The sequence below is a fragment of the Lipomyces doorenjongii genome, assembly GCF_038497915.1.
Source record: "Lipomyces doorenjongii strain NRRL Y-27504 unplaced genomic scaffold V1508scaffold_1, whole genome shotgun sequence".
Taxonomy (NCBI): Eukaryota; Fungi; Ascomycota; class Lipomycetes; order Lipomycetales; family Lipomycetaceae; genus Lipomyces; species Lipomyces doorenjongii.
Window position 1 is genome coordinate 265247 of NW_027118068.1, and position 21258 is coordinate 286504.

The following is a 21258-nucleotide window of genomic DNA, read 5'->3' on the forward strand; positions in this document are numbered from 1 at the left end:
TTACTATCCAATGCCATAAAGGTTCGCTTATCTTTCAAAATCATATGGGCTGGAGCATGGGTTTTCGTGCGCATGGCAGCGCATTTTCAACACACAGAACGAAATATTCATGATGTCGCAGAACGAAGTATTCATAGTCTCGCGGACTCGGTCACGAGAAGAAAGGACCAAATGACCGAACGCGGGACTGTATTATATACCCTTGGTGCTGGCCGCCATGGATATACAGTCTTCAACCTGTGGTATGGAGCAACTTGAGCCGCACTTGGAACGGAACGGGAACTAATCACCACTGCATTCTGACGTATGAGTTTGTATATAGGAACCCAGCAGAGTTGGAAGTTCCGATTTTATTCGCCGACAAATTACATTGGAACCTGAAATAAGTATAAAATTTTCATTTGTTTCGGACGATGTGCTGTCTCTGGTGTGATAAGCTATATCAAATAATATGGAAATTACATGACCTCGACTCCTGCAGGCATAACTTCGGGCAGTACCCATACAACATGCCTGCGACTGACTGATCTTTCATACAATACATCAGAGAATTAGTTCCGTTTGTAAAATTTCTTGTAAATCAGATTTTCTGAAGTCATGCCACTTCGACGGCGCTACGTCACAAAACCGCTCCCCACGTCACACCGCGGACCCGATATTGCTGGACAGCAAGGTCAGCACTGAGCTAACGTGACCCAAAGATCAAAGATACAGGGAATTTTGGTATCCTCTGCTGGTAAATATCAAGCGTATTGTCAGCTCAGCACAAATGTAAAAGTACTAATTATATATTGTGCGGTAATAGTTCAAAAGTGTTCTTTTGTGGACCCGGAACAAGGAGCAATAAAGAACAGAGTTCCCGAATGAGCGGGTTGGGATCCTGTTAGCCCCGCAAATCAACTATGCACGGGGCTATCTCGTTGGATATCTATATATTTTGACGCCCGCTGGTTAACCTGTCATCCTATTCGAGCCCGCAATCGATTGAGTTGTTTTCAGCAAAAGAATCCGAATTTCGTTAACCGTTGTCAGGACTGGTGCACAGTCATAATGGATACGAAAACGATGGCTGCCAGCAACCAGCCGTCTGCCGGTCGGTCTCCCCTGGATTCCAAGCTGTCTGACAGACAGCGTTACTTATCTCAACTCTCAGTGCCTGCTGGTGAGCGGTATTTGCAAGCTGGGTATTCGTCTGCAGATCCATCGGAATACGAATCAGAGACGGCAGAAGATGTCGAGTATCAACAAACGGTCGCCCGTGGTCATCAGGAAACAGCGCCACCGACAAGCCCTCACGGGATCCAACATCGACCATTTTCGTGGAGGCACCTCGAACACAGTCGCCCCTACGTCCAAGACAGCAAGTGGAAGTTATATGACCCACATCCGTTGCTGTCGAATTTAGTCCATCATGACAAGCATACTCCCGTACAAGGAGATCTAGGGAAATTGTCGGAACAGGAGAAGCCCAAGCATCACCACTATCACTATCGCCATCATCATGATAGTAAGCAAGCCCAGTCGGATGAGATCTTGCAATCCGGAGGTGACCGTCCATCTATCCATTTCCGGACGCCGACTTACGACAAATCACACTATACGTTCTCCGCAGCAGGGAACAACACGCGTTTACTTCTCGAACAAGATAGCAAATCGCCAAATGAGAATCCTCTTACACTAGAGCCGGACCATTTGCTTGGACCAGACGACGAGACTGACACAGAGTCCGACAGCTCGTCGCCAAGGCCTGTCTTTTTAGGGCGGCGATCATCGACAAACTACCAGACAGAATTGACTGCGCGACGAGCAGAAAGTCGGAAGAATTCCGATGAGTCAGCAGAGAATCCCGTGGCCGCGACTATGACGCCGTCCGTCAAGACTCTCGAGAATCGTGTTTCGGCCATCAAAATTGGTGATGGAGGGGGCCAAGTAGTTGGAGTTCCGCCGTCCACGCCGGGGCATCACTATCGAATGGTTGCGCCGTCGAGGCACAATAAGGCACATACTTTCCATGACACGGAGCCAACCCCTGGCTCCCGGCCACTGGCACCAAACGAATCAGGTGAAGAGGGTCCGCAGTATGAAGGTCAATCGGTGCAATCACCAGATGGCAACACTACTAGCAATAACGGTGCTATGTCAGGTGAGATCGATGATGATCTTCTTCGCAAGGGCGCCGATAGTGCGTTCCCGTCCTTCGAAGGTGCGACCAGCAGCGTAAAAGCAGAGAAGGGGAACGACGGATCTTGGTCGCCCACGCTATTATTCCAGACTCGACAGAAAAGCTTTGACTATAATGACTATAAAAGCCATTTCCATGGCCTCTTGATGACTCCAGAGGAAGAACATAAGCCAGGCTTTTCTTGCAACGAGTAGTAACTGTTACACACTAAGTGACCCATCAGTCATGTTACATTGATCATCTACATTGATCATCTATTGTGTATATTGTTACATATCCGACGCGGTTTGGTGTAGGTAATGTTTGGATTATGGTAGGGCCGGTTCTTGGTGTAATGTTTCAATATTTTCAGGACGGACGTGCATATTGGCTCTTTATTGGCGTATGTCCAATAATTTCACTAGCTAGGCGGCAAATATTCAAGTTAGGACTATTTGGCACGGGTTTTATGTCTCTCGTTTCTAAATGTATATATGCTGCTGACTCGACTCAGTTACGGCAGATATTGTAGCGCCGAGTTTAAATAAATAACTACTAGTGAATTCTACCACACAAACGACACTATCATTATGGAACAATTGAGAGTTGCAGAATCTAATGTCAACGTGTTAGCCATCGGCCGGCGTTTGCAACCGATTGCAAAGCCAGAAGTAACGTGCAGCAATAGAGCGGTAGTAGCGTCCACAACGTCCAACTGAATCCTTGCTGCTTTTAGGTCGTTCTGAGAACTTCGGTAGACTTCGCTGCCAGGGCACAAAAGCGCGCGGTATTGCAGCGTTTCACCCCAAGCTCAAACCGGAAAACTCTTCACCTTCTCCAACCGGCATATCCGCTGTTACCCCTTGCGACATGTATTGGGACAAGAACCGGCTTAGTCGTCGTCCTTCCTGTTGTTGTTTTTGCCCTCCATCACGTCGACGCCGTACGCCAGGTCGACCGAGTCTCGAATTGCCGGTCGTGACTGTGCATTGCCTTGTGATGCCTCGTACCATTGTAGTCTCGTTATAGACATACTCCGGTATGCCCACCATCTTGCACAATGGGCAGGTCAAAGTCTTCGGTGGCACGACCACCCGCCCTGCATCGTCCACACCGACCAAGAGTTCTTTAACCGCGCGCTCCAACAAAAAGCGAGATCGAGTACATGGGGATGAAAAGAAGTTGGCAGGCGCTAAAGACTGGTCGTAATTTTATATTCGCCTATTTTCGACTGACAGTCTGTCGACATGCGATAGCTGGCAGATGTTGTATTTAGTGCGGCGCTAGAGTCGAAGTTCGGCCCTAGGTCTCAGGGGATCGAAGGGAGTTCCCAATCGCTATCCGACAACTGGTAGCCGCGTCGGGTCCATAGTTATTCTACATTTTCCCGGATAAGACGATGCCGATTGCAGAATCCGAGTCTTCAATATTTGATCAACTACCGCGACGTATCTCATATGACTTGGAAGTCACGAAATGGATCGATGCAATCGGCGAGCTCGCGAGCAACGACGAGCAAGGATATCTCACTGTTGCCCGAAAACTATTCTCAGAAAGGAAATGGGAGAGTTCGTATGCGGCTTTTGGTCGTGTAAGCTAGCTGAATTGACGATTTGTTTTCTTAGGCGCATGTCTAATACCGGAGAACTATAGGTCATGGAGATTGCAGCCACGTCGACTACGATGAGCAGCAATGAATGTGCTATTTACATGGATTGTCTTAACGCCCGAGCAGAAGCTGCGATAGCTGTGGGTGCGTATCGATTCGCCATGCAGAACGCCATCGAGATGATATCTACCGAGCCCACGAATCCACTGGTATGTTCACACTTAAAGCAACAAGTTGAAAGTATGGATTATACCTGACTGGACCAGGGGTACATACGGGAAGGCAAGATCTATGAGTTATTGCTTGAATATTCTCGTGCAATGGCTATTTATAAAGAAGGACTTGATCTTGCGGATAGGAGTGCTAGGTTCTACATGGTGGGTTCTGAAGTGCGTAGTTCAAGTAGGGTCTGGTGTTAGCTAAAGGCATGCCGTAGACTTTAAAATCGATGTACCTGGCGGCATCCGACATGAAGGATATGGCAGGCAGCAGTGTTGGCACAATCAATGAAGCAACGAATCCGAACGGTGTAGACCGATTCCAAAAGTTACCCACTGAAGTTTTGGTTAATATTCTGAGCTATATTCCAACGCATGACCTTTTCTCATATCAGAGAGTCAGCAAGACTTGGCAACAAACCATAATACACACGCAGAAGTTATGGCACGTATTGGATTTCACGCAGACAATTCAGGCCGTGCCAATGTCAGCCGTGCGATCCGCTTTGCGTTACGCGGAAGGGAATGTGACAGAGGTACTAATAAGCAATATTGTACACAAGGACGCAACTGCGTGCATGAATCTCCTATTTCGAGAAGGTGACTCAGCAGACAGAGGTCCAGAGACTGCCACTATTAACAAGTTGCGGAGCTTTCAGGCGGACTTTTGCGCAAGTTTCTTTAATGATTGGAGGCATTTTGGTGATCGTGAGCGCAAACGGTTTCAAAATCTTGAAGAGTTGCGAGTCCGCTTTGAGAATTCACCGCATGTTGTTGACATGTTTGCACTGGGATTGTTTCCAAGGTTGAAGGTTCTAGATTGTTACGCAACGTACGACCTCGTGAAGTCATATGAAGCCGTAACATATTTAAATGCGCATCGTGTGCTTTCCAAGAACCTTCGTCCGCAGCCGCAGCTTAGAGTACTACGACTTGGTGGGCCGACGAAAATAAAAGACTCGTTTCCGTACATATGGGATTCTAAAACCTATGTCACTACGGTAAAGGGTATTGAGCGGCTTCTTAAGCTCACACCTAAGTTGGAAGAATTTCACTGCATCAATATTCGATATGGCGACGGAATACATCGGCTGGTTGTACACGAAGATACATCATGGGCGGAAAGATTAAATCTGAGGGAGTTAGTGCCAACTCTCAAAGTTTGCAACCTCGACAGGAGCGACCTTGGGGGGGTGCCTATTCTGCCCGATTCCTGTGAGTCGTTGTATCTCGATTCCAACACCTGTCCCCGGTTGTGCTTTCGTACAGCAGGCGGAGGAATGGTGCTGGATAATACGGACACCGCTGAATTTAGAATGGGAGTTCCACTGCCAGCAGCTGTGGCAATGGATTCGCAACTTCGTGATGAATATCAAAATATCACAGAGCTATTCGTATTAGGACTAGCAAGGTCTGATCATTTAATAGACCGCCTAGCTCGGTTTCACCAGCACAATCTCACGAGCCTCAACATTAGTTTTTGTAGAATGGATTGGTCTGTCCAATATGTCAGTGCGGACAAAATCTCGATGTACATGACCGAATTTTCATTTACTGGGTTGAGAGTGACAAACGAATACTACGTGTCGGACTTGGTATGTGACATGTTCCCAAATCTGCGGAAACTTGGTGTTGCACATACAGATCTCTCCGACAAAGCTCTTGTGTCATTCCAACGACTTAAGCAGCTAGAGTATATAGATATTTCTGGAAACATTCAAATTACTGCCGACGGCGTCACTCGGTTTCTTACGCGGGAGTACAAGGCAATGGCTGCGGCAGAGCTGTCGTTGACTTTATACGCTCACCCAGAAGACTACAAGAAATTTTGTTGTCACTTGAAGACACTGGTTGTATCATATTGTTTTTTGGGAGCGGACAGTATAGAAAGTTGGGCTAAGTTGGGTGTCGATGTTAGGATGGACCTGATTGCTCTTCGCGATAGTGACTGGCTGCTCTCTGACGTCAAGAATGGGTATGTCGGCAGGCTACAGGAAGGTCATTGAGTATATGAATGCTAATTGTGAATTGTCTAGGAATAAACATGCACTTTATGAGGATGTTACAGAATCTCACTGGTACTCGAGGCAAATCCGGGAGCAGCGGCTAAAGTAGTTTCCTTGGCGCTTGTCCTGACGCAACTGTGAGATCTGTATGGGTCATGGACCGTGTGTTAAGGGATATAGAACTCAAGTCAGACCTGCATAAGAGAACTGTATACAAATGCATTTACAACACATACTGAGTAATATAGTTATCCCGAAACGTGGTCCGTGCTTATGTAATATATTACTATCATCCGAGTTGGTTGGGTTGGAGTTGTCAATTATCACATCGTGGTTTGGGTCTTGTACTGACAAGTTATCCTAAAGGAAATAGTTGGACGCCGTACCCGCAGACTTTTCGCGTCACGTGGCACTGGACGTGCCTTGGTTTATGAGTGACTAATATGTAATATACTACTCCGGCACTCACGGATCCGCGATGTGCTTGGGGGGGGGGTAAATAGACCCAGTAGTTCCGGAAAATATACCGCTGCAGGGAGTTCTTCCACACAGGGCGCAGATATGGTGCGGCTCTGGCGTCGTGCAGTAAGTATGTTGGTACCCAGGATAGAGTTTGCGCTTTTTCAGATCACGTGGGATGTATGATGGGTATCTGAATACTAAGTATTAAACTTAGCCAATTCACGGGATGCCCCCTGTTTAATGATCTACGATGCTGACACAAACACCAGCCACGGTAGGTCAAAGTTGGTCACTTGCTGAGCGCGACGTGGGCAATGTATATCTAGGATAGCTTCGGATATGAATAGCGAGGCACAGCAATGGTTTTGGGTCTCTGCGGCCATGGGACACAGAGTTCGAAACAATTAAGCAGGCGACAGCAGACATTTGAACTTTGGCGAGGGAGTAAGTCTCAGCCGCGCTCAGTTGTACACTGTATGTATCACTGCGGAACTTCACGTGCGCGCGCGTGTGCTCGAGCATGGGGCGGAGCCGGGCTTGGCTTAGGTTAAGCTCGCGAGAGAAGGGGGAAAATAGTCGGCAGCGGTGGTGTCAGCACTGAATTGGCTCCGTGACGGATGAAGCAAGAAGGTCTAGTTGTTCCTTGCCGGTCTTGCCCTCATGCGAGGCCACCACAATTGGGTTTGCACTAACCGGGAACAGCCTAGTGTTATGCGTGAAAATGCGAGCAAGCCTCACGCTATATGTTTTTACCTCGGTCCGTTCTTTAGACACGGCGGCGCAGTTGTTAAAATGCATGCGCCAGCTGGATTGCGCTGTTGGGCAGCGGTTACTTGGATCGCTGGCGCTTTGCCCCTATGGTACCAGCCCGACCTCCATGCACTTATGGTGCAAATGCAGTGATTTCGGGTCAAGGGTACTAACGCTAGAGCTTAATGCGCGCAGGCAGACATGCGCATGGACTACTATAGCAAACACGAGCCACAGGTCGCACATGTCGTACCTCTCGTCCCTTGAGCTGGCTAATGTCTGCTGACGACGGCTACGGCGATGGCAAAAGGGCAACGGCAGCGGCTACGGCGACGGCACGGCGGCAGGCCTCTATCTTACGATGCACATTTGCCTCGCCCACCGCAGTTGGCCGTGTCTATCGAACCTGGGCTGTGCTAGAGTCCACAGTCAACACAGCTAAGCCTGCGGTTGGCGGTCTGTGAACCACAATTTAAGGGCTGGCGGAGATGTGACACAGTGACAGGCACAGGCCTTGTTCCCCGGCGGTGGACGAGGGCAATTATTTAAGTTTGCATGCAGCAGCGCTGCAGACCGCAAACGCAAAAAAGTCTGTGCGACACTGTCGGAAGGAGGGGACGCGGAGATATCAGCACGCAGTCTGGCCGCTCTGGCAGCTTTGATCGTCGCTTGCTGCCCAGGATCCAAACCTGTTCACTGTTCACTAATTTCCATTCCACTACCTAACAATCACTACTGTCCTCCTGTCGATCGGGTCATTGGAGTCACTAACTGGTCACGGCTTGTACACAGGCTGGGCTGGGCTTCCAGCGCGAGTGAACGCCAGTTGCTGTGCTTCTCTCTCTAAGCTCGTCGCTACATTTGTCCCGCGTACTCGGCTCCTTCCGCCGTCTTCCCACAGGACTCTTTATTATCCTCCAGCGCCGCATCCTCGCAGCTACTTCTCTTCCTCTCCTCTTCCTTCGCCTCGTCAGACTTCTGCTCTCGATAGTTCCGCCCGCGTCTGCTACTCACCGGGCCCATGCTCTGCGTACCTCCGGCCGCACAGCTCCCGCCGCTCCCTGTCCCACGAATATCGTCCTCATCAGCTTCCTCGCCGATCGCTCTCCGTCCCATGAACCAGTTCCCTACCGTCGTGGGCTGCTCAGACCCACGCGGTACTGAGGGCGGCGCTTTCACAGTCTATGTTGCCTCCGCTGTCGACCTCCTCGAACAACCTGCGCCGCTCATCCTCAGAATCGTCTTCGGATCGCTCAGATGCGTGGCAGCCGTCTCCCGCTCTGCCCCTCCTCACCCAAGCGCCCGTCAGGTCATCAGTCCGCACTACTTTGCGCTCACCTCGACAGTCCCACAGCTGCCAGACAACTGGATCAACCAGCCTATTCCAGTCTACTTGCTCGTCGAAGATAACGCCGGCCGCGAGCTCGGCTCGCTCACCGTCACGGACTTTACCTGCCAACCGCCACCATCATCTCAATCGTACCAGCCCCCGCCATCGTCTCAAGTTATGTCGAGCTCACAGTCTTCCGCGCCGCTGTCCCAGCAATCCCAGCAGCCTCAGTTTAGGCGAGCCTCATACGACATTTCGACGAGTTCGTCTACGACCTCGTACGAGTCTCACCACCCGAATTACGCATACGGCTCCACAGAATCGGGCATTTTTTCTCACAACAACCAGCAGCTATTGCTGCGCGATCCGCGCGGCCAGCGGTACTCTTACTCGAACTACGCGACCCTTCCGCAACCACAGTCGTCCTTCCAACCGGCCCAGGCTTACACTTCCGCCGCAGGGTCATCTGCGCCATCGGCTGCCACACCCGCGAATAATTCCTACGACACACTGCCGTCAATACAGTCCTACCATCCACAGCAACAGCCACAGTCCACTTCCTACTCGTACCCGCGACAGACACAGACACAGACCACGACAACCGAAGAAGATGATGGCTCCCTCCCGGTTCCTGCCCTCGTACGCACCTCAACGCTCCCGCCATTTGCAAACACCGCTGCAGGCTCACCTCCAGTTCCAGCACCAAATAGGGCGTCATTACGCATCCAGTCAGATCTCGAGGCGCTCGCGCGCAACTGGTCCGCTGACGAGTGGAAAGCCCAACGCCGACTAGTCAAGTTTGTGTACAGCCAGCGCGGCGCCGTCATCCGGGCCACTGCCAACCCGACCTCGCAGACAGAATACGTCGCGAGCATGCAGCCGCCACAGCCAGAGCGGGCGAGCCGCGGCGAGGGCGAGTGTGTCATGTCGTGCATTTACTGGGCCGCGCGGAAAGAGTTTTACGTCACTTCAGTTGACTGCATATTCCTGCTTGAGCAACTCGTCTCAGCCCGGTTCACGGTCGAGGAAAAGAACCGGATCAGGCGCAATCTCGAAGGTTATCGTCCGCTCACTGTCAGCAAGGGCCGAATTGAGAGTGAGCAGTTTTTCAAGCTCATTATGGCGTTTCCGAACCCGAAGCCGCGAAATATCGAAAAAGACGTTAAAGTCTTTCCGTGGAAGATCCTTGGGCCAGCGTTGAAGAAAATTGTAGGAAAATACGTATGTCTAATTTCACATCTGTATCGCGCATGTGTCAAAGCTAACAATACAGTCCGCATCATATGGGCCTCCCCCAACAAAAAGCCTGCAGCCACCGCCCCCGCCACCGCCCCCCCCTCCGCCGCAAGAGTACACTCTGGTTCCGCCGACCCAACCAAGAGCAACAATTATGAACACTGCGGCCGCGGTCGGTTCCGGTCCCGGGGCAATCCATCAAAGAACAGGTCTCCCACAGGTGAGCCCACTGCCAGAACAAAACCAACAGGCGCAACAGACACCGCAACCAGGCTCGCGCCTCGGCGTATGGGAAGTGCCCGAGTTTTTCAGTCATAGCTAGTGTCTGCCAATGTGTATCATGCATCTTGTAATTATATGACGACAGTCTTTTTTCATTCTCCGTATGTATTAGTTGCTACTTTTGGTAATATTTTTGTGTACGCGTATCTTTTGTAATCTATGGAACTCCTTTTTTTGGCGTAGGGTGGACGTGTTTGTAATCTAGGTAGTACTCGGGTCAATGACTTTTATGTATATGATGGTATTATGCAATCTCTTGGTTTTCGAAGTTCGCATAGCTTCAGAATTAATTCATGTTCTAGATCTTTTGTTTAAACCACTCTTAAAAGTCGTATTGCAAGTAGGCGTGTCAATAATGTCAACGTTGTGTCAAAATCAAAGACGTCATCTCTTGACGATCGCTCGAAATGCACCAATACCCGTGCATGCAAATAAGATATACAACATAGCAGCGAATTTGCCTGTAATCATACATGCCGGTGCAAAGAAAAAGACTTACTAATACAGCCCAAAGAAGCCAAATTCATCGGCCAGTCGGAAAGTTGATCTGTCAATGTTGCGGCGCAAAAAACGCTATTAAATTGACTCGCAGTTAGGCAATACGCATTGATAAAGTTTAACTTGTTGTATTTTTAGCGATCTTGTAATAGCTGTATTATTATTTTAGCCGATGCGCCTGGCTGGCTGTGCGTCGACAATAAAAAGCAACATTGTGCGAGCTATAAATATCTTCCACTATTCCCTAACCCATTCACCCTTGCTTAGTTGAATTGTTGTACACCTGCGCTATATTGCGTATGTCAGAATGCACCATCAACTTGTTTACAAATTGTTGATTTTCGATTCGAGGTCATCAAATCGTACATTGCATCGCACCAACGTAGGTAGAGGCACTCCGACGACCATGCATGGCGTCATTTTTGGTCACACTGTTCAAGCTTGCGACAGTCACTTCCGGTGAAGAAAAGCCCAGGTATTATCAGTCCACAGTGTTATCCGACAACACTCTATAGCAACTGCGGGTGAAGATTTCATTTCGCGACAAATTCAGGAGTTATTTTCTTTCCATTAAGCTAGTCCCCTAAACAAAATAGTTAGTCCCCCATACATCACCATCTTTTTTGACAAATTCACGAAAGAAAACCTAGCTCCAAAAGCCACAGAGTCGAGACGTGCATGGTGCCATGAAATTAATTTTTTTTGTGGATTAACGTTTAACGATGGAATATAAGGTTTGAGTACATCGGCTTAAGTTTTTTGTTTTGGTTTGTTGCCGTGGGTTTTGAGTTTCAAGTCTGTACCTAAGTGTTGGAGCAACTAAAAAGTGAGCCGTAAGCCCGTAAACAGCTCGTTGGCTCCCAAGGCTTGATATCAATTTGGAAACTTGCCTGCCGAAGCATCTGACGAAACCGTGCTGATGGCTTTTCGGTCGCATCCCTATGCATCTTAATTCCGGCAATAAAATTTCCAACCCCTGTATGAGTCTAAACTCCGATATATCGACAGGAAGATCGCCGCCAGGATTGTCATTGGCGGGATTAATAATTACTGCGGACAACCTATCCCCCTTGATTGTTTAAGACGCGTGGCGGATACCTACCATGTCTAGCAAGCAGGAATATTCACGTGTTTTTGTATACATTATTAAACTCTCGCGACATGGGTCACTTCGTGTTGATTGTGCAAGCATACATGCTGGATTATAGCAAATGCAACCACCACACTAGACGCAGTTGTATCGGTCGGTAAACCGCCAGGGTTCCATCGATGATGCTGGCAGTGGTTAAGGAAGCTGTCTGCATCTTTTATTCGGTTGGCCGAAAATGTCAACCATACGTATGAATTCCATGGTTATTTGGGTTAGGGTTATGCACCATTGTCGGGACTAACGTATAATCATAGACACCATCACTTTCCCACATGACCTAGTCAACGTACAGCACATTTCAGACCTCAACAATTTACAGAAATACATGCGCGTATCCATTTCAAATGCAAAATATTGTTACATACCAAATTTTCCGGTCCGGAGAAAAATCGTCAAAATGCATGCCCCATTACTTGTTCCCAACAAATAACTTCAACAAAAAGTTTATATCTTATACTAAGGGTTCACGGCCATCCGGATCCCGCGCGTATATCAAAACTCCTATTACTTCAAATACTTGACCGACTCGTTTCCGTTCGTGGGTAGAAACCCAGGAATTGCAAATGGCGTGTGTACATTCGCATTAGTGGAAATACTCGCAGCGGCGGCACTGCTGCTAGATGCCACCGCAGTTTCTTCAAATTGCATATCCGGAATCCAGAGTTCTGACAATCCGGCAAAATCATCAAGCATAAGAGCTTGATCTAAGAAACTAGTCGGGTTAGGCAAGTCTGAGAACATTTCCAAAAACTGCGTTTCCAACGAGGGCGTGGCGACGGAAACCGGCGGTGCTGTTCCAGATATTGGTGTTGACACGGAAGTATTGGCAAGCGTACTGCTTGCTCCAGTCGATGTGGTCGGCACAGATGTCGGCAGAGTAGACGACGGCAATGGCAGCACTTGCTCAGCTGAATCCTTAGTTTGCGCCCGCGACTTCGATTCCTTCTTTGACGTAGAACGGCGCGATGGCTTTGCGGGGGACGGTCCAGGTGCAGCCGGCGGAGGAGGAGGGCGAGCTGGTGCGGAGAGTCCTGACGCAGCGGCCATGGCTTCTTCGACGGCTTGTCTATTTGCAAGATCTTCTTCCAACTTGCGGAACACGGACCTCGCCATGCCCCCCATAGCCTCTGCAACCCACCACGTCTTTGCGAGGTCGTCCAGCACTGCACAACTTTCGTGCCACCCGGCTGTAGCCTCTGGGGAAGGATATAGTCGGAGATAAACCGTCAATGTGAGCGACACGGCATACGGGACGACCGGGAATGGAGGCAGTTGTGATTGCGTCCGCACAATATGGAGAATTTGCGACGTCGAATGTAACAAAATCGAAGCGTTAACTTCAGGGGCCTCCGGAGCGCGCTTGTGAGCCAATATGCACGCAGCATGACGAAGAAGTTGCAAGAAAGAGGCAAATGGCGATTTTACATCGTCTGGTCCGTATGTCACATGTAAGTCAACTTCAGGAGGCAGTGTAGATCCAAGCGGTCGATACATCATAATCACGCGATCGAGAACCTGACAAACCTCGTAAAGCTTACTGAGCCATCCTTCTTCATTTGACCGCAATCCAGTAACTCCAACGTCATCCAGTCGGGATATGACAGGGCGAGCAGATACGCATGCCGACATGCGATCGAGGCACCAAAGACACCACCATAGGCGGCGAATGGGTGCTTGGTCAGGATGTGAACGTCGCTCGTGGTGAAGACCGAGGAAGTGTGCGTAATGGAAGGCTTGCTCCAAATCCGAGCATGATTTCTCCAAACCATCGGAACCTTCGGAATGCAGAGACAATAGCGCGAGAGCACGAACAACGGTCAGTTTATCGCGTTCGATGTCTGCGAAGATAAGAGCACGAATTTTGGCAGCAGTGAGCGAGGCAAAATGCCGAGGGGACCGTAGGTGGATGAACTTTCGAGCAGAGGAATGACGACAGGCAGCCAGCTGCACTGCGTGAAGGAGTAGTGTCGGGCATTCATCACGCGCGTGCTGGCGTAAGAAGGCGGCCTTGTCCAGTAGGGGCATGAGAGGATGTACAAATTTGAAATACACATTAATCAAACCTTCTCTATCTTGACGTGGAGGAAGGTCAAAAGCGTGGAGGGAGTCGAGGTATGCTATAAGATGCTGGTTGACAGGTTGATGCATTGACGCACCTTTAACCCAGACACCTATGCGATCTTTCTCCATGTTGCGAAGTGTTAAGAGAACAGACGCTGGGTCAAGATCTCCAATAAATCGCGTGGAGCCGATGTCATTCGTTGCAGTTGATGTCACGGGCTTCATTCCATTTGTGGTTGAGGACGAAGTTGAACGTTTTGGTTGAGCCGGCGAGGTGGCGTGAGCTGCCGGAGTAGCAACAGTATCATCAAACGTCGCTGCCGTAGACGACGCCACGGGAGCAACTGCTGCCGCAGCTGTCGCAGCAGCTGACGCAGACGTTTTTGGGGAGGAAGCAACCTTTCGCGTGCCGTTCGTCACACTTGTCGGTTCGGCTGGATTCGTGTTGATTCCAGCAGTGGTAGGCGAGACAGACACTCGAGCAACAGCGGCTTTAACAACACGTTCCGTAACTGCTCTTGTATCTTCCAAGTCGTCGATAGTGCCCTGCTCGGGATCGCCGATATCATTTGTTGTAACAGGCACCAGACTAGCAGATGATTAATGGCGAACGTACACTATGACTAAAAACAGCAATTACCTGCACGGAATATTTTCTTTCATACAAGGAGCACATCGCTCATGATTCTTAAAGGGAGGTTCGCATCGTTTCTATATGACAGAGTCAGATCACTAAAAAGTTCAAAAGATTTACTCTGACAACACATACTCGTCTCCTCTTGCACTGTTCACAGGCCTTGTGGGCGCGCTTTCGCTTACGGTAGCCTTCGTCATTCGCAGGAAACACGAACATGAGCGGCTAAGGCCGGTTCCGTGGAATCGACAAATTAGAGGAGTTCCTGGTTGTTGACTAGCACTGTGAGTGTCGAGAAGTGGAATGGTGTTGGCGATGCGCTTGTTGCCTGCGCCCGCCGTGCTACTTCGCGATGCCATTGGCGTCAGTCCGAGTGATGCACTCTATAATTCTACTGCTCTTTCGCGTACCAGTGCAGTATCTCCCTAATGAAGTGGTCCCTTACCAAACTATATTGTAGTTATAATTTATAGGAATCTAAATTCAGCTATGCTACACTTTATTCTACGCTATTTTCTATTATTAAGAAGTATCAGGCGCTGCAGAGCCGGCGAAATATTTTAGAGTTACAAGAGCAGCGGTACCGGTTTTCTCCACACCGCCTGCGCAGCATCCAGCATCGTGAGGATTTCCTGGGACAACACATTAAATCGAATACACCTTGTGAAGCCATGGCTCCTACCTTGTCCGCTGGCCCTTTACTGCTGCTCAAATGATGCACCCCGTATATAGAGCCAACACGCCCGGCAGTTTCCGGATAACTACAGGCATCTAGCCAATGGCAAGCCGCCAGCATTAGGAGAAGCTCCAAGCAGCCGCTCCTATCTCCGAAACTTAGTCTCCGCCTGGCTGGCTACTTATAGATCGTCTATCGAATGCGCAAAGTTCTTTGATTTTGCTGCCGCTTACATCGCAACTAGGTATTCTATTCCCAGTAAGTCCTAACCAGTCCTGCTACACTATATTATGTACTACACATATGGGCTATTTCTGATTGCTACTCGCAGAGACATTTTGGTAGCTCACAAACAGAGCATACTCATATCCTGCAGCTACTACACTATTTCTTAGCAGATTATCGTTAGCGTGACTAACTTCCGCCGTCTTCGTCCTCCGCAATTTTTCCGCGTCAAGTGACCTCAACCTGCTCCTATTGTGTAATTGCAGCAACAATTACAGCAACGACATCCGCCGACGTACAACGTATATTTGAAAAATGGTCCAAACTACATGTACCACGCATGTTGCATTACTGACTCTCTATGATTCTGTGTAGTTTATAAGACCTACCATTTCTTGAGTGGTGGTAGCAAACTTATATCAACCGTAGTACGGGGCCTGATTCCTCGCCAATTGCTACCCTACTGCCATTGACAGCTCTGCGCATCCTAACTTAACCTCGTCCCATCTCATCACCGCATTCACCTGGTGGCACGAATTTCCTCCAAGGCAGCCGGCCTCAGCTACAACGAAATGATTCGCCGAGCTCATAGAGCCCGATGACCAAACATGACCTTCAACTATCAGTCCCAGAAACCGCAAAAGAGCTCTCTCAGGATAGCCCGTGCATTCATTGTAACTTTGCCTTCAACAAGGCCAAGAGCATGATATGTACGCAAGACGTATCATGGCTTAGCAAATAGAGTTTGCCTGAGTCTCACTCTGCGCGGACTTTATGCTGGAACAAGGATTGACCGTTACCGCTTGAAAGCCGCTCTTAGTGCGGCTCATGCAATAGTATCTATTCATTTAAGGACTAGTAGCAACGTTCGAATATAATTACGCAGTAACTGTTGCTTACATTGTCTGCATTGCTATTGAGTCGGAGGGCACGAGTCATGGTCTTATCAATGTCTTATCGATCTTGAGAGTCGACTCGTCTCGGCCTGGTGTGCCAGTCTAAGTAAAAGCCCCTTCTGACGCTAGTGCAAGCGGTCGGTTATTCTTCTCTTTCGTTCGGTTATTCTTCTCTTTCGTATTCTTCTCATTCTCAATTGCCTCGAATCAGCCAAAATGATGACTTCCTGCTTCTCTTTTACGCCTCTTAACAAGAGCACCTACAAAGTCGTCCAGGACGACTCGCTTAATGAGCTCCCATTCATCTACGTGAAGGTGTACCCCACACTTCTGGTCCTCATTGACACTGGCTGCGGTCCCAACCACGCCAAGGACCCTACGGTAGAAGAGAAGTCCATCCGACGATACATTGAAACTAATCTCGAGAACGAAGGCAAGCTCAAGTATGTTGACCCAGAGACGAGTGAGACCAAGAACAAGCATTGGCTTGTTTTCATCACGCATACTCACTACGACCACATCGGCGGCCTTTTTGAGTTCGCTGATGACTCGTCGATCTTTATCTCCGGATACTCGCAGGAGTACATTCTCAACGATCTCGGCTGCAATTCGCTCTGCTGCGCTTTCAACATCCCAACGCCAAAGTTCACGGTCTCGCACTGGCTTGAGCAGAATGAGCATCTCACATTCAACGGTGTCGATCTCCACCTCGAGGCTCTCATCACGCCAGGTCACACACCGGACGAAATCGCGCTGTACGACTCCGAGGAGCATGTCTTTTACGCCGGCGACTCTCTCTACGAGGTCCTCCCGATCTACATCATCGAGACGTCCAATATGATTGAGTACGTTGCGAGCATAGACATGATGCTCAAATACGTGCAGGCCAAGAACAAGGAGCTCGAGCCGCTCGGTGTCCGTGTTACCACAGCGTCGGGCCATATCACTGATTCCGCTGACACGGAGAAGCTTATCATCGAGACTCAGGAATGTTTCTGGAACACGCTGAAGGGCAAGGCTATCTTGACGGAGCAGAAAGTCATGCGTCAGAAGAACATCCTTATTTACATGAACGAGGCTAATAATGTCGGATTCATGTGCATTGACACTAAGCTTGAGGAGGCGAAGAAGTACTTCGGGTTCGAGTGGGAACTGCCGGCGCCGGTTTCTGCGTAGTGTATATGTGGGAAAGATATATTATTGGGAACTTGGGCGCGAATAGTGAATCTAATGCCTCAAGTCGTCCAAACCGGCGCTTTGTACATAGAAAAGTAAAATATGGAATGTCGGGAGGGTTGGGGGCTGAGCTAACTTATTCCCAGTAATACACCCGCAACCAACATTTAACTATCTACAGAGTCGATCGTTACATGTGATAAAAATATGTAGAAGTATACCGGCCACATTACAATCGTAGGAACTGAACTGCATGTCTGGCACTAAGATTACCTCCACCGCGTTGTCTCAGAATATGAGATACACAGCACAAGTATAATTGCTTTCAGCACGAACATCGGCTCACCAGAGAGTAGTAAAATCCTATCTGGTGGAATTTGACAAGTGTGCTAGTTGTTCAATACCTAGTTGTGTAGGTGAAATCTTCTTCGTTGACAACTTGACGTTGGAAATCGGGATCGGGATCGGGCTCGGGCTCGGGCTCGGGCTCGGAATATTAATTGAATCATATTACTATATAATTATTCTAAGAAAACTTCCATGGATGGATTAAAACCCGCAGACTATATGCGGTACATCAGAGCAATATCCGAATGGATAAGTTAAAAAATTTTGCGACGAGCATTTCCCGACGACATCCCTAACCCCTCTCAACAACTGCACAAAAAGTTAGGACTCACTTTGCACCCATGAAATGTGAACGTAACACCTGTTAACCTGTATGGAGTTAAGGTATCTGCATATCTATAAAAGTAGCCCTGGCCATGCGGTAAGTCAGTTGCAGTATGGATAGGCGACTTCAATAAGGGAAACCTGACTCTCTCGAGACACGAAATAGACTATTTTGGGTGGACAAATGACTGTAGTATACCACTGGGTAATCTATCGGTTGAGCTTTTATATATGGTGCTCTGCCTTGACATTCTCTCGCAGACAATACTGCAGCTCAATTGAATAAAAGAGGGAGTACTGTAATAATAGTGTGGATGCGGAACGAATCAACGCAGGCTGCGTGGGCAGAGGTGGCATGATATTTCCGGCATCTGCCGCTCGAATTTACGTCATAATTGTGTGGTTGCGCACCGCCCCTGTGGCGATAGATTTCGAGTCCGAGAGAAGGTCTGAGGTTAGGGTGAGCATCGTGGCTGACGTGCCGGCGGGCCGCCGTCGTTTGTGTTCGAGGAATCCAGCGGCTGCCAGCTATATTTTCGAGACTGTTCCCATCCTCGTATTGTGCTCTAGCTCGTCATCGTCTCATAAGCATTGCATATACTCGCTGGTCTTCATTATTCGCAACGTCTGAATATAGCATAATCTTCCGTCATGGAGGCAATTAATAAGACCGTGGTCGAGAAGGAAGGTCACTGGCCCTATGTCCTCAAGCGCGCACTTCCCGTCGGCTGCATGACGCTCTCGGCAGGTTATGCTGCGAACAGATATATCATCACGCACTACCCGAAGTCTGCGCCGCGCAATGTGAGTATGCGGACGTTTCTGATGATTGGATCGTTCCTTATGGGATTTGTGACCACGACCGAAGTGTACTCCCTCAAGTACGAGCGAATGGTTATGAATAAGATCAATAATATCGACGAGAGGCAATCACGCAAAGAGATTGAGCTACCGAAGACTGTTACCGATGAGGCGTTGGACTACATTAACAACAACAGATTTAAAGGTATTTCGTTCTCCGTAGTTGTGCGGTAGTCGTCTGACAAAGCATATATATAGTATTTCTGAGTGCGTGGCTAGCGTCGCTAGCTGGGGCTGGATATATGGTCAGCCGCGACAGATACATGACGACATCCCAGAAAGTTGTCCAGGCTAGGTCAGTTACCACGAACTCGGGGCTCGGAAGTTGTACTAATCGAGTGTAGAATGTACGCCCAGGGATTCACGCTTCTTTTAATCGTTGGCTCCGCCGGTCTTGCCATGCTTGACGATAAGCCTAAGAGCAATGCACATGTTTTCAAGGACGAGACGTGGAAAACCTTGATCAACGACGACAGCGGTAAATAAATCCATCCTTGCCCGACAAGCTGCATATCTTGATCAAATGACCAGATATGACAAATTTGATATGTACGTACACTGAATTAGAACAGTCGACAAATAAATAATCATGATTGTATATGACTCTTTCATGACATTCTTTTGAGACACGGTCGCTAACTATATGGTTGTTGCTATATATTATAATTACTTTGTTTGGTGCTCGCTTATTGACATGATTACCTTTGGGTACGGAATTTGTCCTTGTATATAGTACTCTCTTTTCTCTCTCACCTCTGTAACCACTCTGCATTGGAAATGCATTTATTTTGGGTCAAGCACGACTTACATTAATTCTTGTCGAAGGACGCGCCGCGGGCGGGCTCGTGTAGTGGCGACCTGATTGATTACATTGATCCAGTAGCTCGACCTGAAACTACAATTTTCCCTGCTGAATTTTGCAAGTAATGTAATTTCGTCTGTTTTGAACTGGGCGAGTACTTTGTTGGCCAACTGCGTTGGTTGACCTTGTTACACAAGATTTCGTGCGAGTCATTACCCGCGTGATCTGTTATCACCGCCATCTTCATACTAACTTTTCGGTATTGAACAAATGCCGCTGATTCCTGTATTGAAGTCTATCATATTTGATTCCATACGATTCTGATCAATCGATCATTCCTTGTATATATGATTATGATAGATCGATATTTGGGCACAAAGACACGTCACGGTGACTTGATTTATTGAGTACGCATCAGTCTGCCAATGTTGCCAGTAGACATTGTTGAACTCGGTGTTCGCTAATCAGGCCAGAATTGATTCTCAAACAAATTGAGTTAGTAACATAACTGAAGATTCTGCTTAGAACAAACGCATCGAAGCACTCTGTGGATGATATCACTAATGCATGGCCAGTATCAGTTCTCAGACAATTCGTGTATAGAATGGCAGGTATGGCAAAAGTACATCTAAATACCAGGATTCAATCACAATCATTTGATAATGTCGTCTTGTCATCATGGACCTTGTCACCCGTGTTGTCGATAGCATTACGGCAACTCGAGAAACATGCTCTGACATTACCACCATTATATCATCGCATCAGAAGAGCACTAATTCGCTCCTTCATAAGTGCACGGCCCGACCGGAGATATACCGACATATCGCCAGCACCAATATGTCTACGACCTTCCTAGCAGTCGATCACAAGGTAATGCAGGGTCTCCGTCCTTCTTCGCTGTTTGTGTCGTGGATCACGCGAAGTTCAACGAACTCTGGGTCTTATCAACAAGACACACAATCAACGAGATACGCGGCGACATACGCGTCAGTGTCGACTGTCTGGCATCCAAGCATATGTTTGCGTCGCAACGGAACTCTGAAGGCGCGTAGACGTGGATACTGTTCCTGGGTTATCAACCGCGGCCATGATTACGAGACGTTAGCTAATAAGCGTCAAATCCGTCTAGAGACGCTGGGACAAAACGGATTATTGTGCGATTATTATTTCTTTAAGGAAGTATCGACTTTCTTGAATTTGGGGGTTAACTCACAGACGCGGCTCAGAAGAGTAGACGACGATGAGATCCACATTGGTGTATGTGCACCACAACAATGAGAAGTGTGCAGGCAGGCTACTGCATTGGGCAAGTCAACGCGGCTCGCATTTGCACGGAGCACCAGCTCTCTTCGCCCAAAAACTTAGAACCGCGATGATGGTTCGGCGACAGGTTCCTCAGGGCGGTCCAGGACCATAAGGCAACGTAACGTTACTGACGGTCGTACGGGTCTGCTCGCCGGTAGCGCAGTAAGAGCTTGCAGGCCGGCATTCTTCAGTCGAGCTTGGCGCGGTCACGAACTTCGATATCGGCTAAACGATTCACTTGTATCGTC

The 21258-nt window shown here is 48.6% G+C and overlaps 7 protein-coding genes across 7 annotated transcripts; 6 read left to right on the forward strand and 1 right to left on the reverse strand.

Annotated features, from left to right (window-relative positions):
- Nucleotides 1-645: 645 nt before the first annotated feature.
- V1508DRAFT_407613 (uncharacterized protein) lies at nucleotides 646-2741 on the forward strand. Its single transcript, XM_066938888.1, has 2 exons — nucleotides 646-736; nucleotides 806-2741. Exon 2 carries the CDS (start codon nucleotides 1051-1053, stop codon nucleotides 2374-2376), a length of 1326 nt encoding a protein of 441 aa, XP_066799006.1. The 5' UTR covers nucleotides 646-736; nucleotides 806-1050; the 3' UTR covers nucleotides 2377-2741.
- A 698-nt stretch (nucleotides 2742-3439) lies between these two features.
- Nucleotides 3440-6459, forward strand: V1508DRAFT_4987 (uncharacterized protein). Its single transcript, XM_066942938.1, has 5 exons — nucleotides 3440-3752; nucleotides 3815-3979; nucleotides 4037-4147; nucleotides 4207-5963; nucleotides 6025-6459. The coding sequence occupies exons 1-5, from the start codon at nucleotides 3561-3563 to the stop codon at nucleotides 6101-6103; spliced, it is 2304 nt and encodes a 767-aa protein (XP_066799007.1). The 5' UTR covers nucleotides 3440-3560; the 3' UTR covers nucleotides 6104-6459.
- A 1768-nt stretch (nucleotides 6460-8227) lies between these two features.
- On the forward strand, nucleotides 8228-10094 carry V1508DRAFT_347327 (uncharacterized protein; the record flags this gene model as incomplete). Its single annotated transcript, XM_066936688.1, has 2 exons — nucleotides 8228-9757; nucleotides 9810-10094. 2 exons carry the CDS (start codon nucleotides 8228-8230, stop codon nucleotides 10092-10094), a joined length of 1815 nt encoding a protein of 604 aa, XP_066799008.1.
- Nucleotides 10095-11907: 1813 nt separating this feature from the next.
- V1508DRAFT_362872 (fungal-specific transcription factor domain-containing protein) lies at nucleotides 11908-14616 on the reverse strand (the record flags this gene model as incomplete). Its single annotated transcript, XM_066937250.1, has 4 exons — nucleotides 11908-13819; nucleotides 13859-14352; nucleotides 14404-14474; nucleotides 14533-14616. The coding sequence occupies 4 exons, from the start codon at nucleotides 14614-14616 to the stop codon at nucleotides 12207-12209; spliced, it is 2262 nt and encodes a 753-aa protein (XP_066799009.1). The 3' UTR covers nucleotides 11908-12206.
- Nucleotides 14617-16205: 1589 nt separating this feature from the next.
- Nucleotides 16206-17548, forward strand: V1508DRAFT_407626 (beta-lactamase-like protein). Its single transcript, XM_066938889.1, has one exon. It carries the CDS (start codon nucleotides 16411-16413, stop codon nucleotides 17368-17370), a length of 960 nt encoding a protein of 319 aa, XP_066799010.1. The 5' UTR covers nucleotides 16206-16410; the 3' UTR covers nucleotides 17371-17548.
- A 1047-nt stretch (nucleotides 17549-18595) lies between these two features.
- Nucleotides 18596-19871, forward strand: V1508DRAFT_407627 (uncharacterized protein). Its single transcript, XM_066938890.1, has 3 exons — nucleotides 18596-19048; nucleotides 19102-19198; nucleotides 19248-19871. Exons 1-3 carry the CDS (start codon nucleotides 18694-18696, stop codon nucleotides 19387-19389), a joined length of 594 nt encoding a protein of 197 aa, XP_066799011.1. The 5' UTR covers nucleotides 18596-18693; the 3' UTR covers nucleotides 19390-19871.
- Nucleotides 19872-20383: 512 nt separating this feature from the next.
- V1508DRAFT_394261 (uncharacterized protein) lies at nucleotides 20384-20983 on the forward strand (the record flags this gene model as incomplete). Its single annotated transcript, XM_066937995.1, has 1 exon — nucleotides 20384-20983. The coding sequence occupies one exon, from the start codon at nucleotides 20384-20386 to the stop codon at nucleotides 20981-20983; it is 600 nt and encodes a 199-aa protein (XP_066799012.1).
- Nucleotides 20984-21258: the final 275 nt, after the last annotated feature.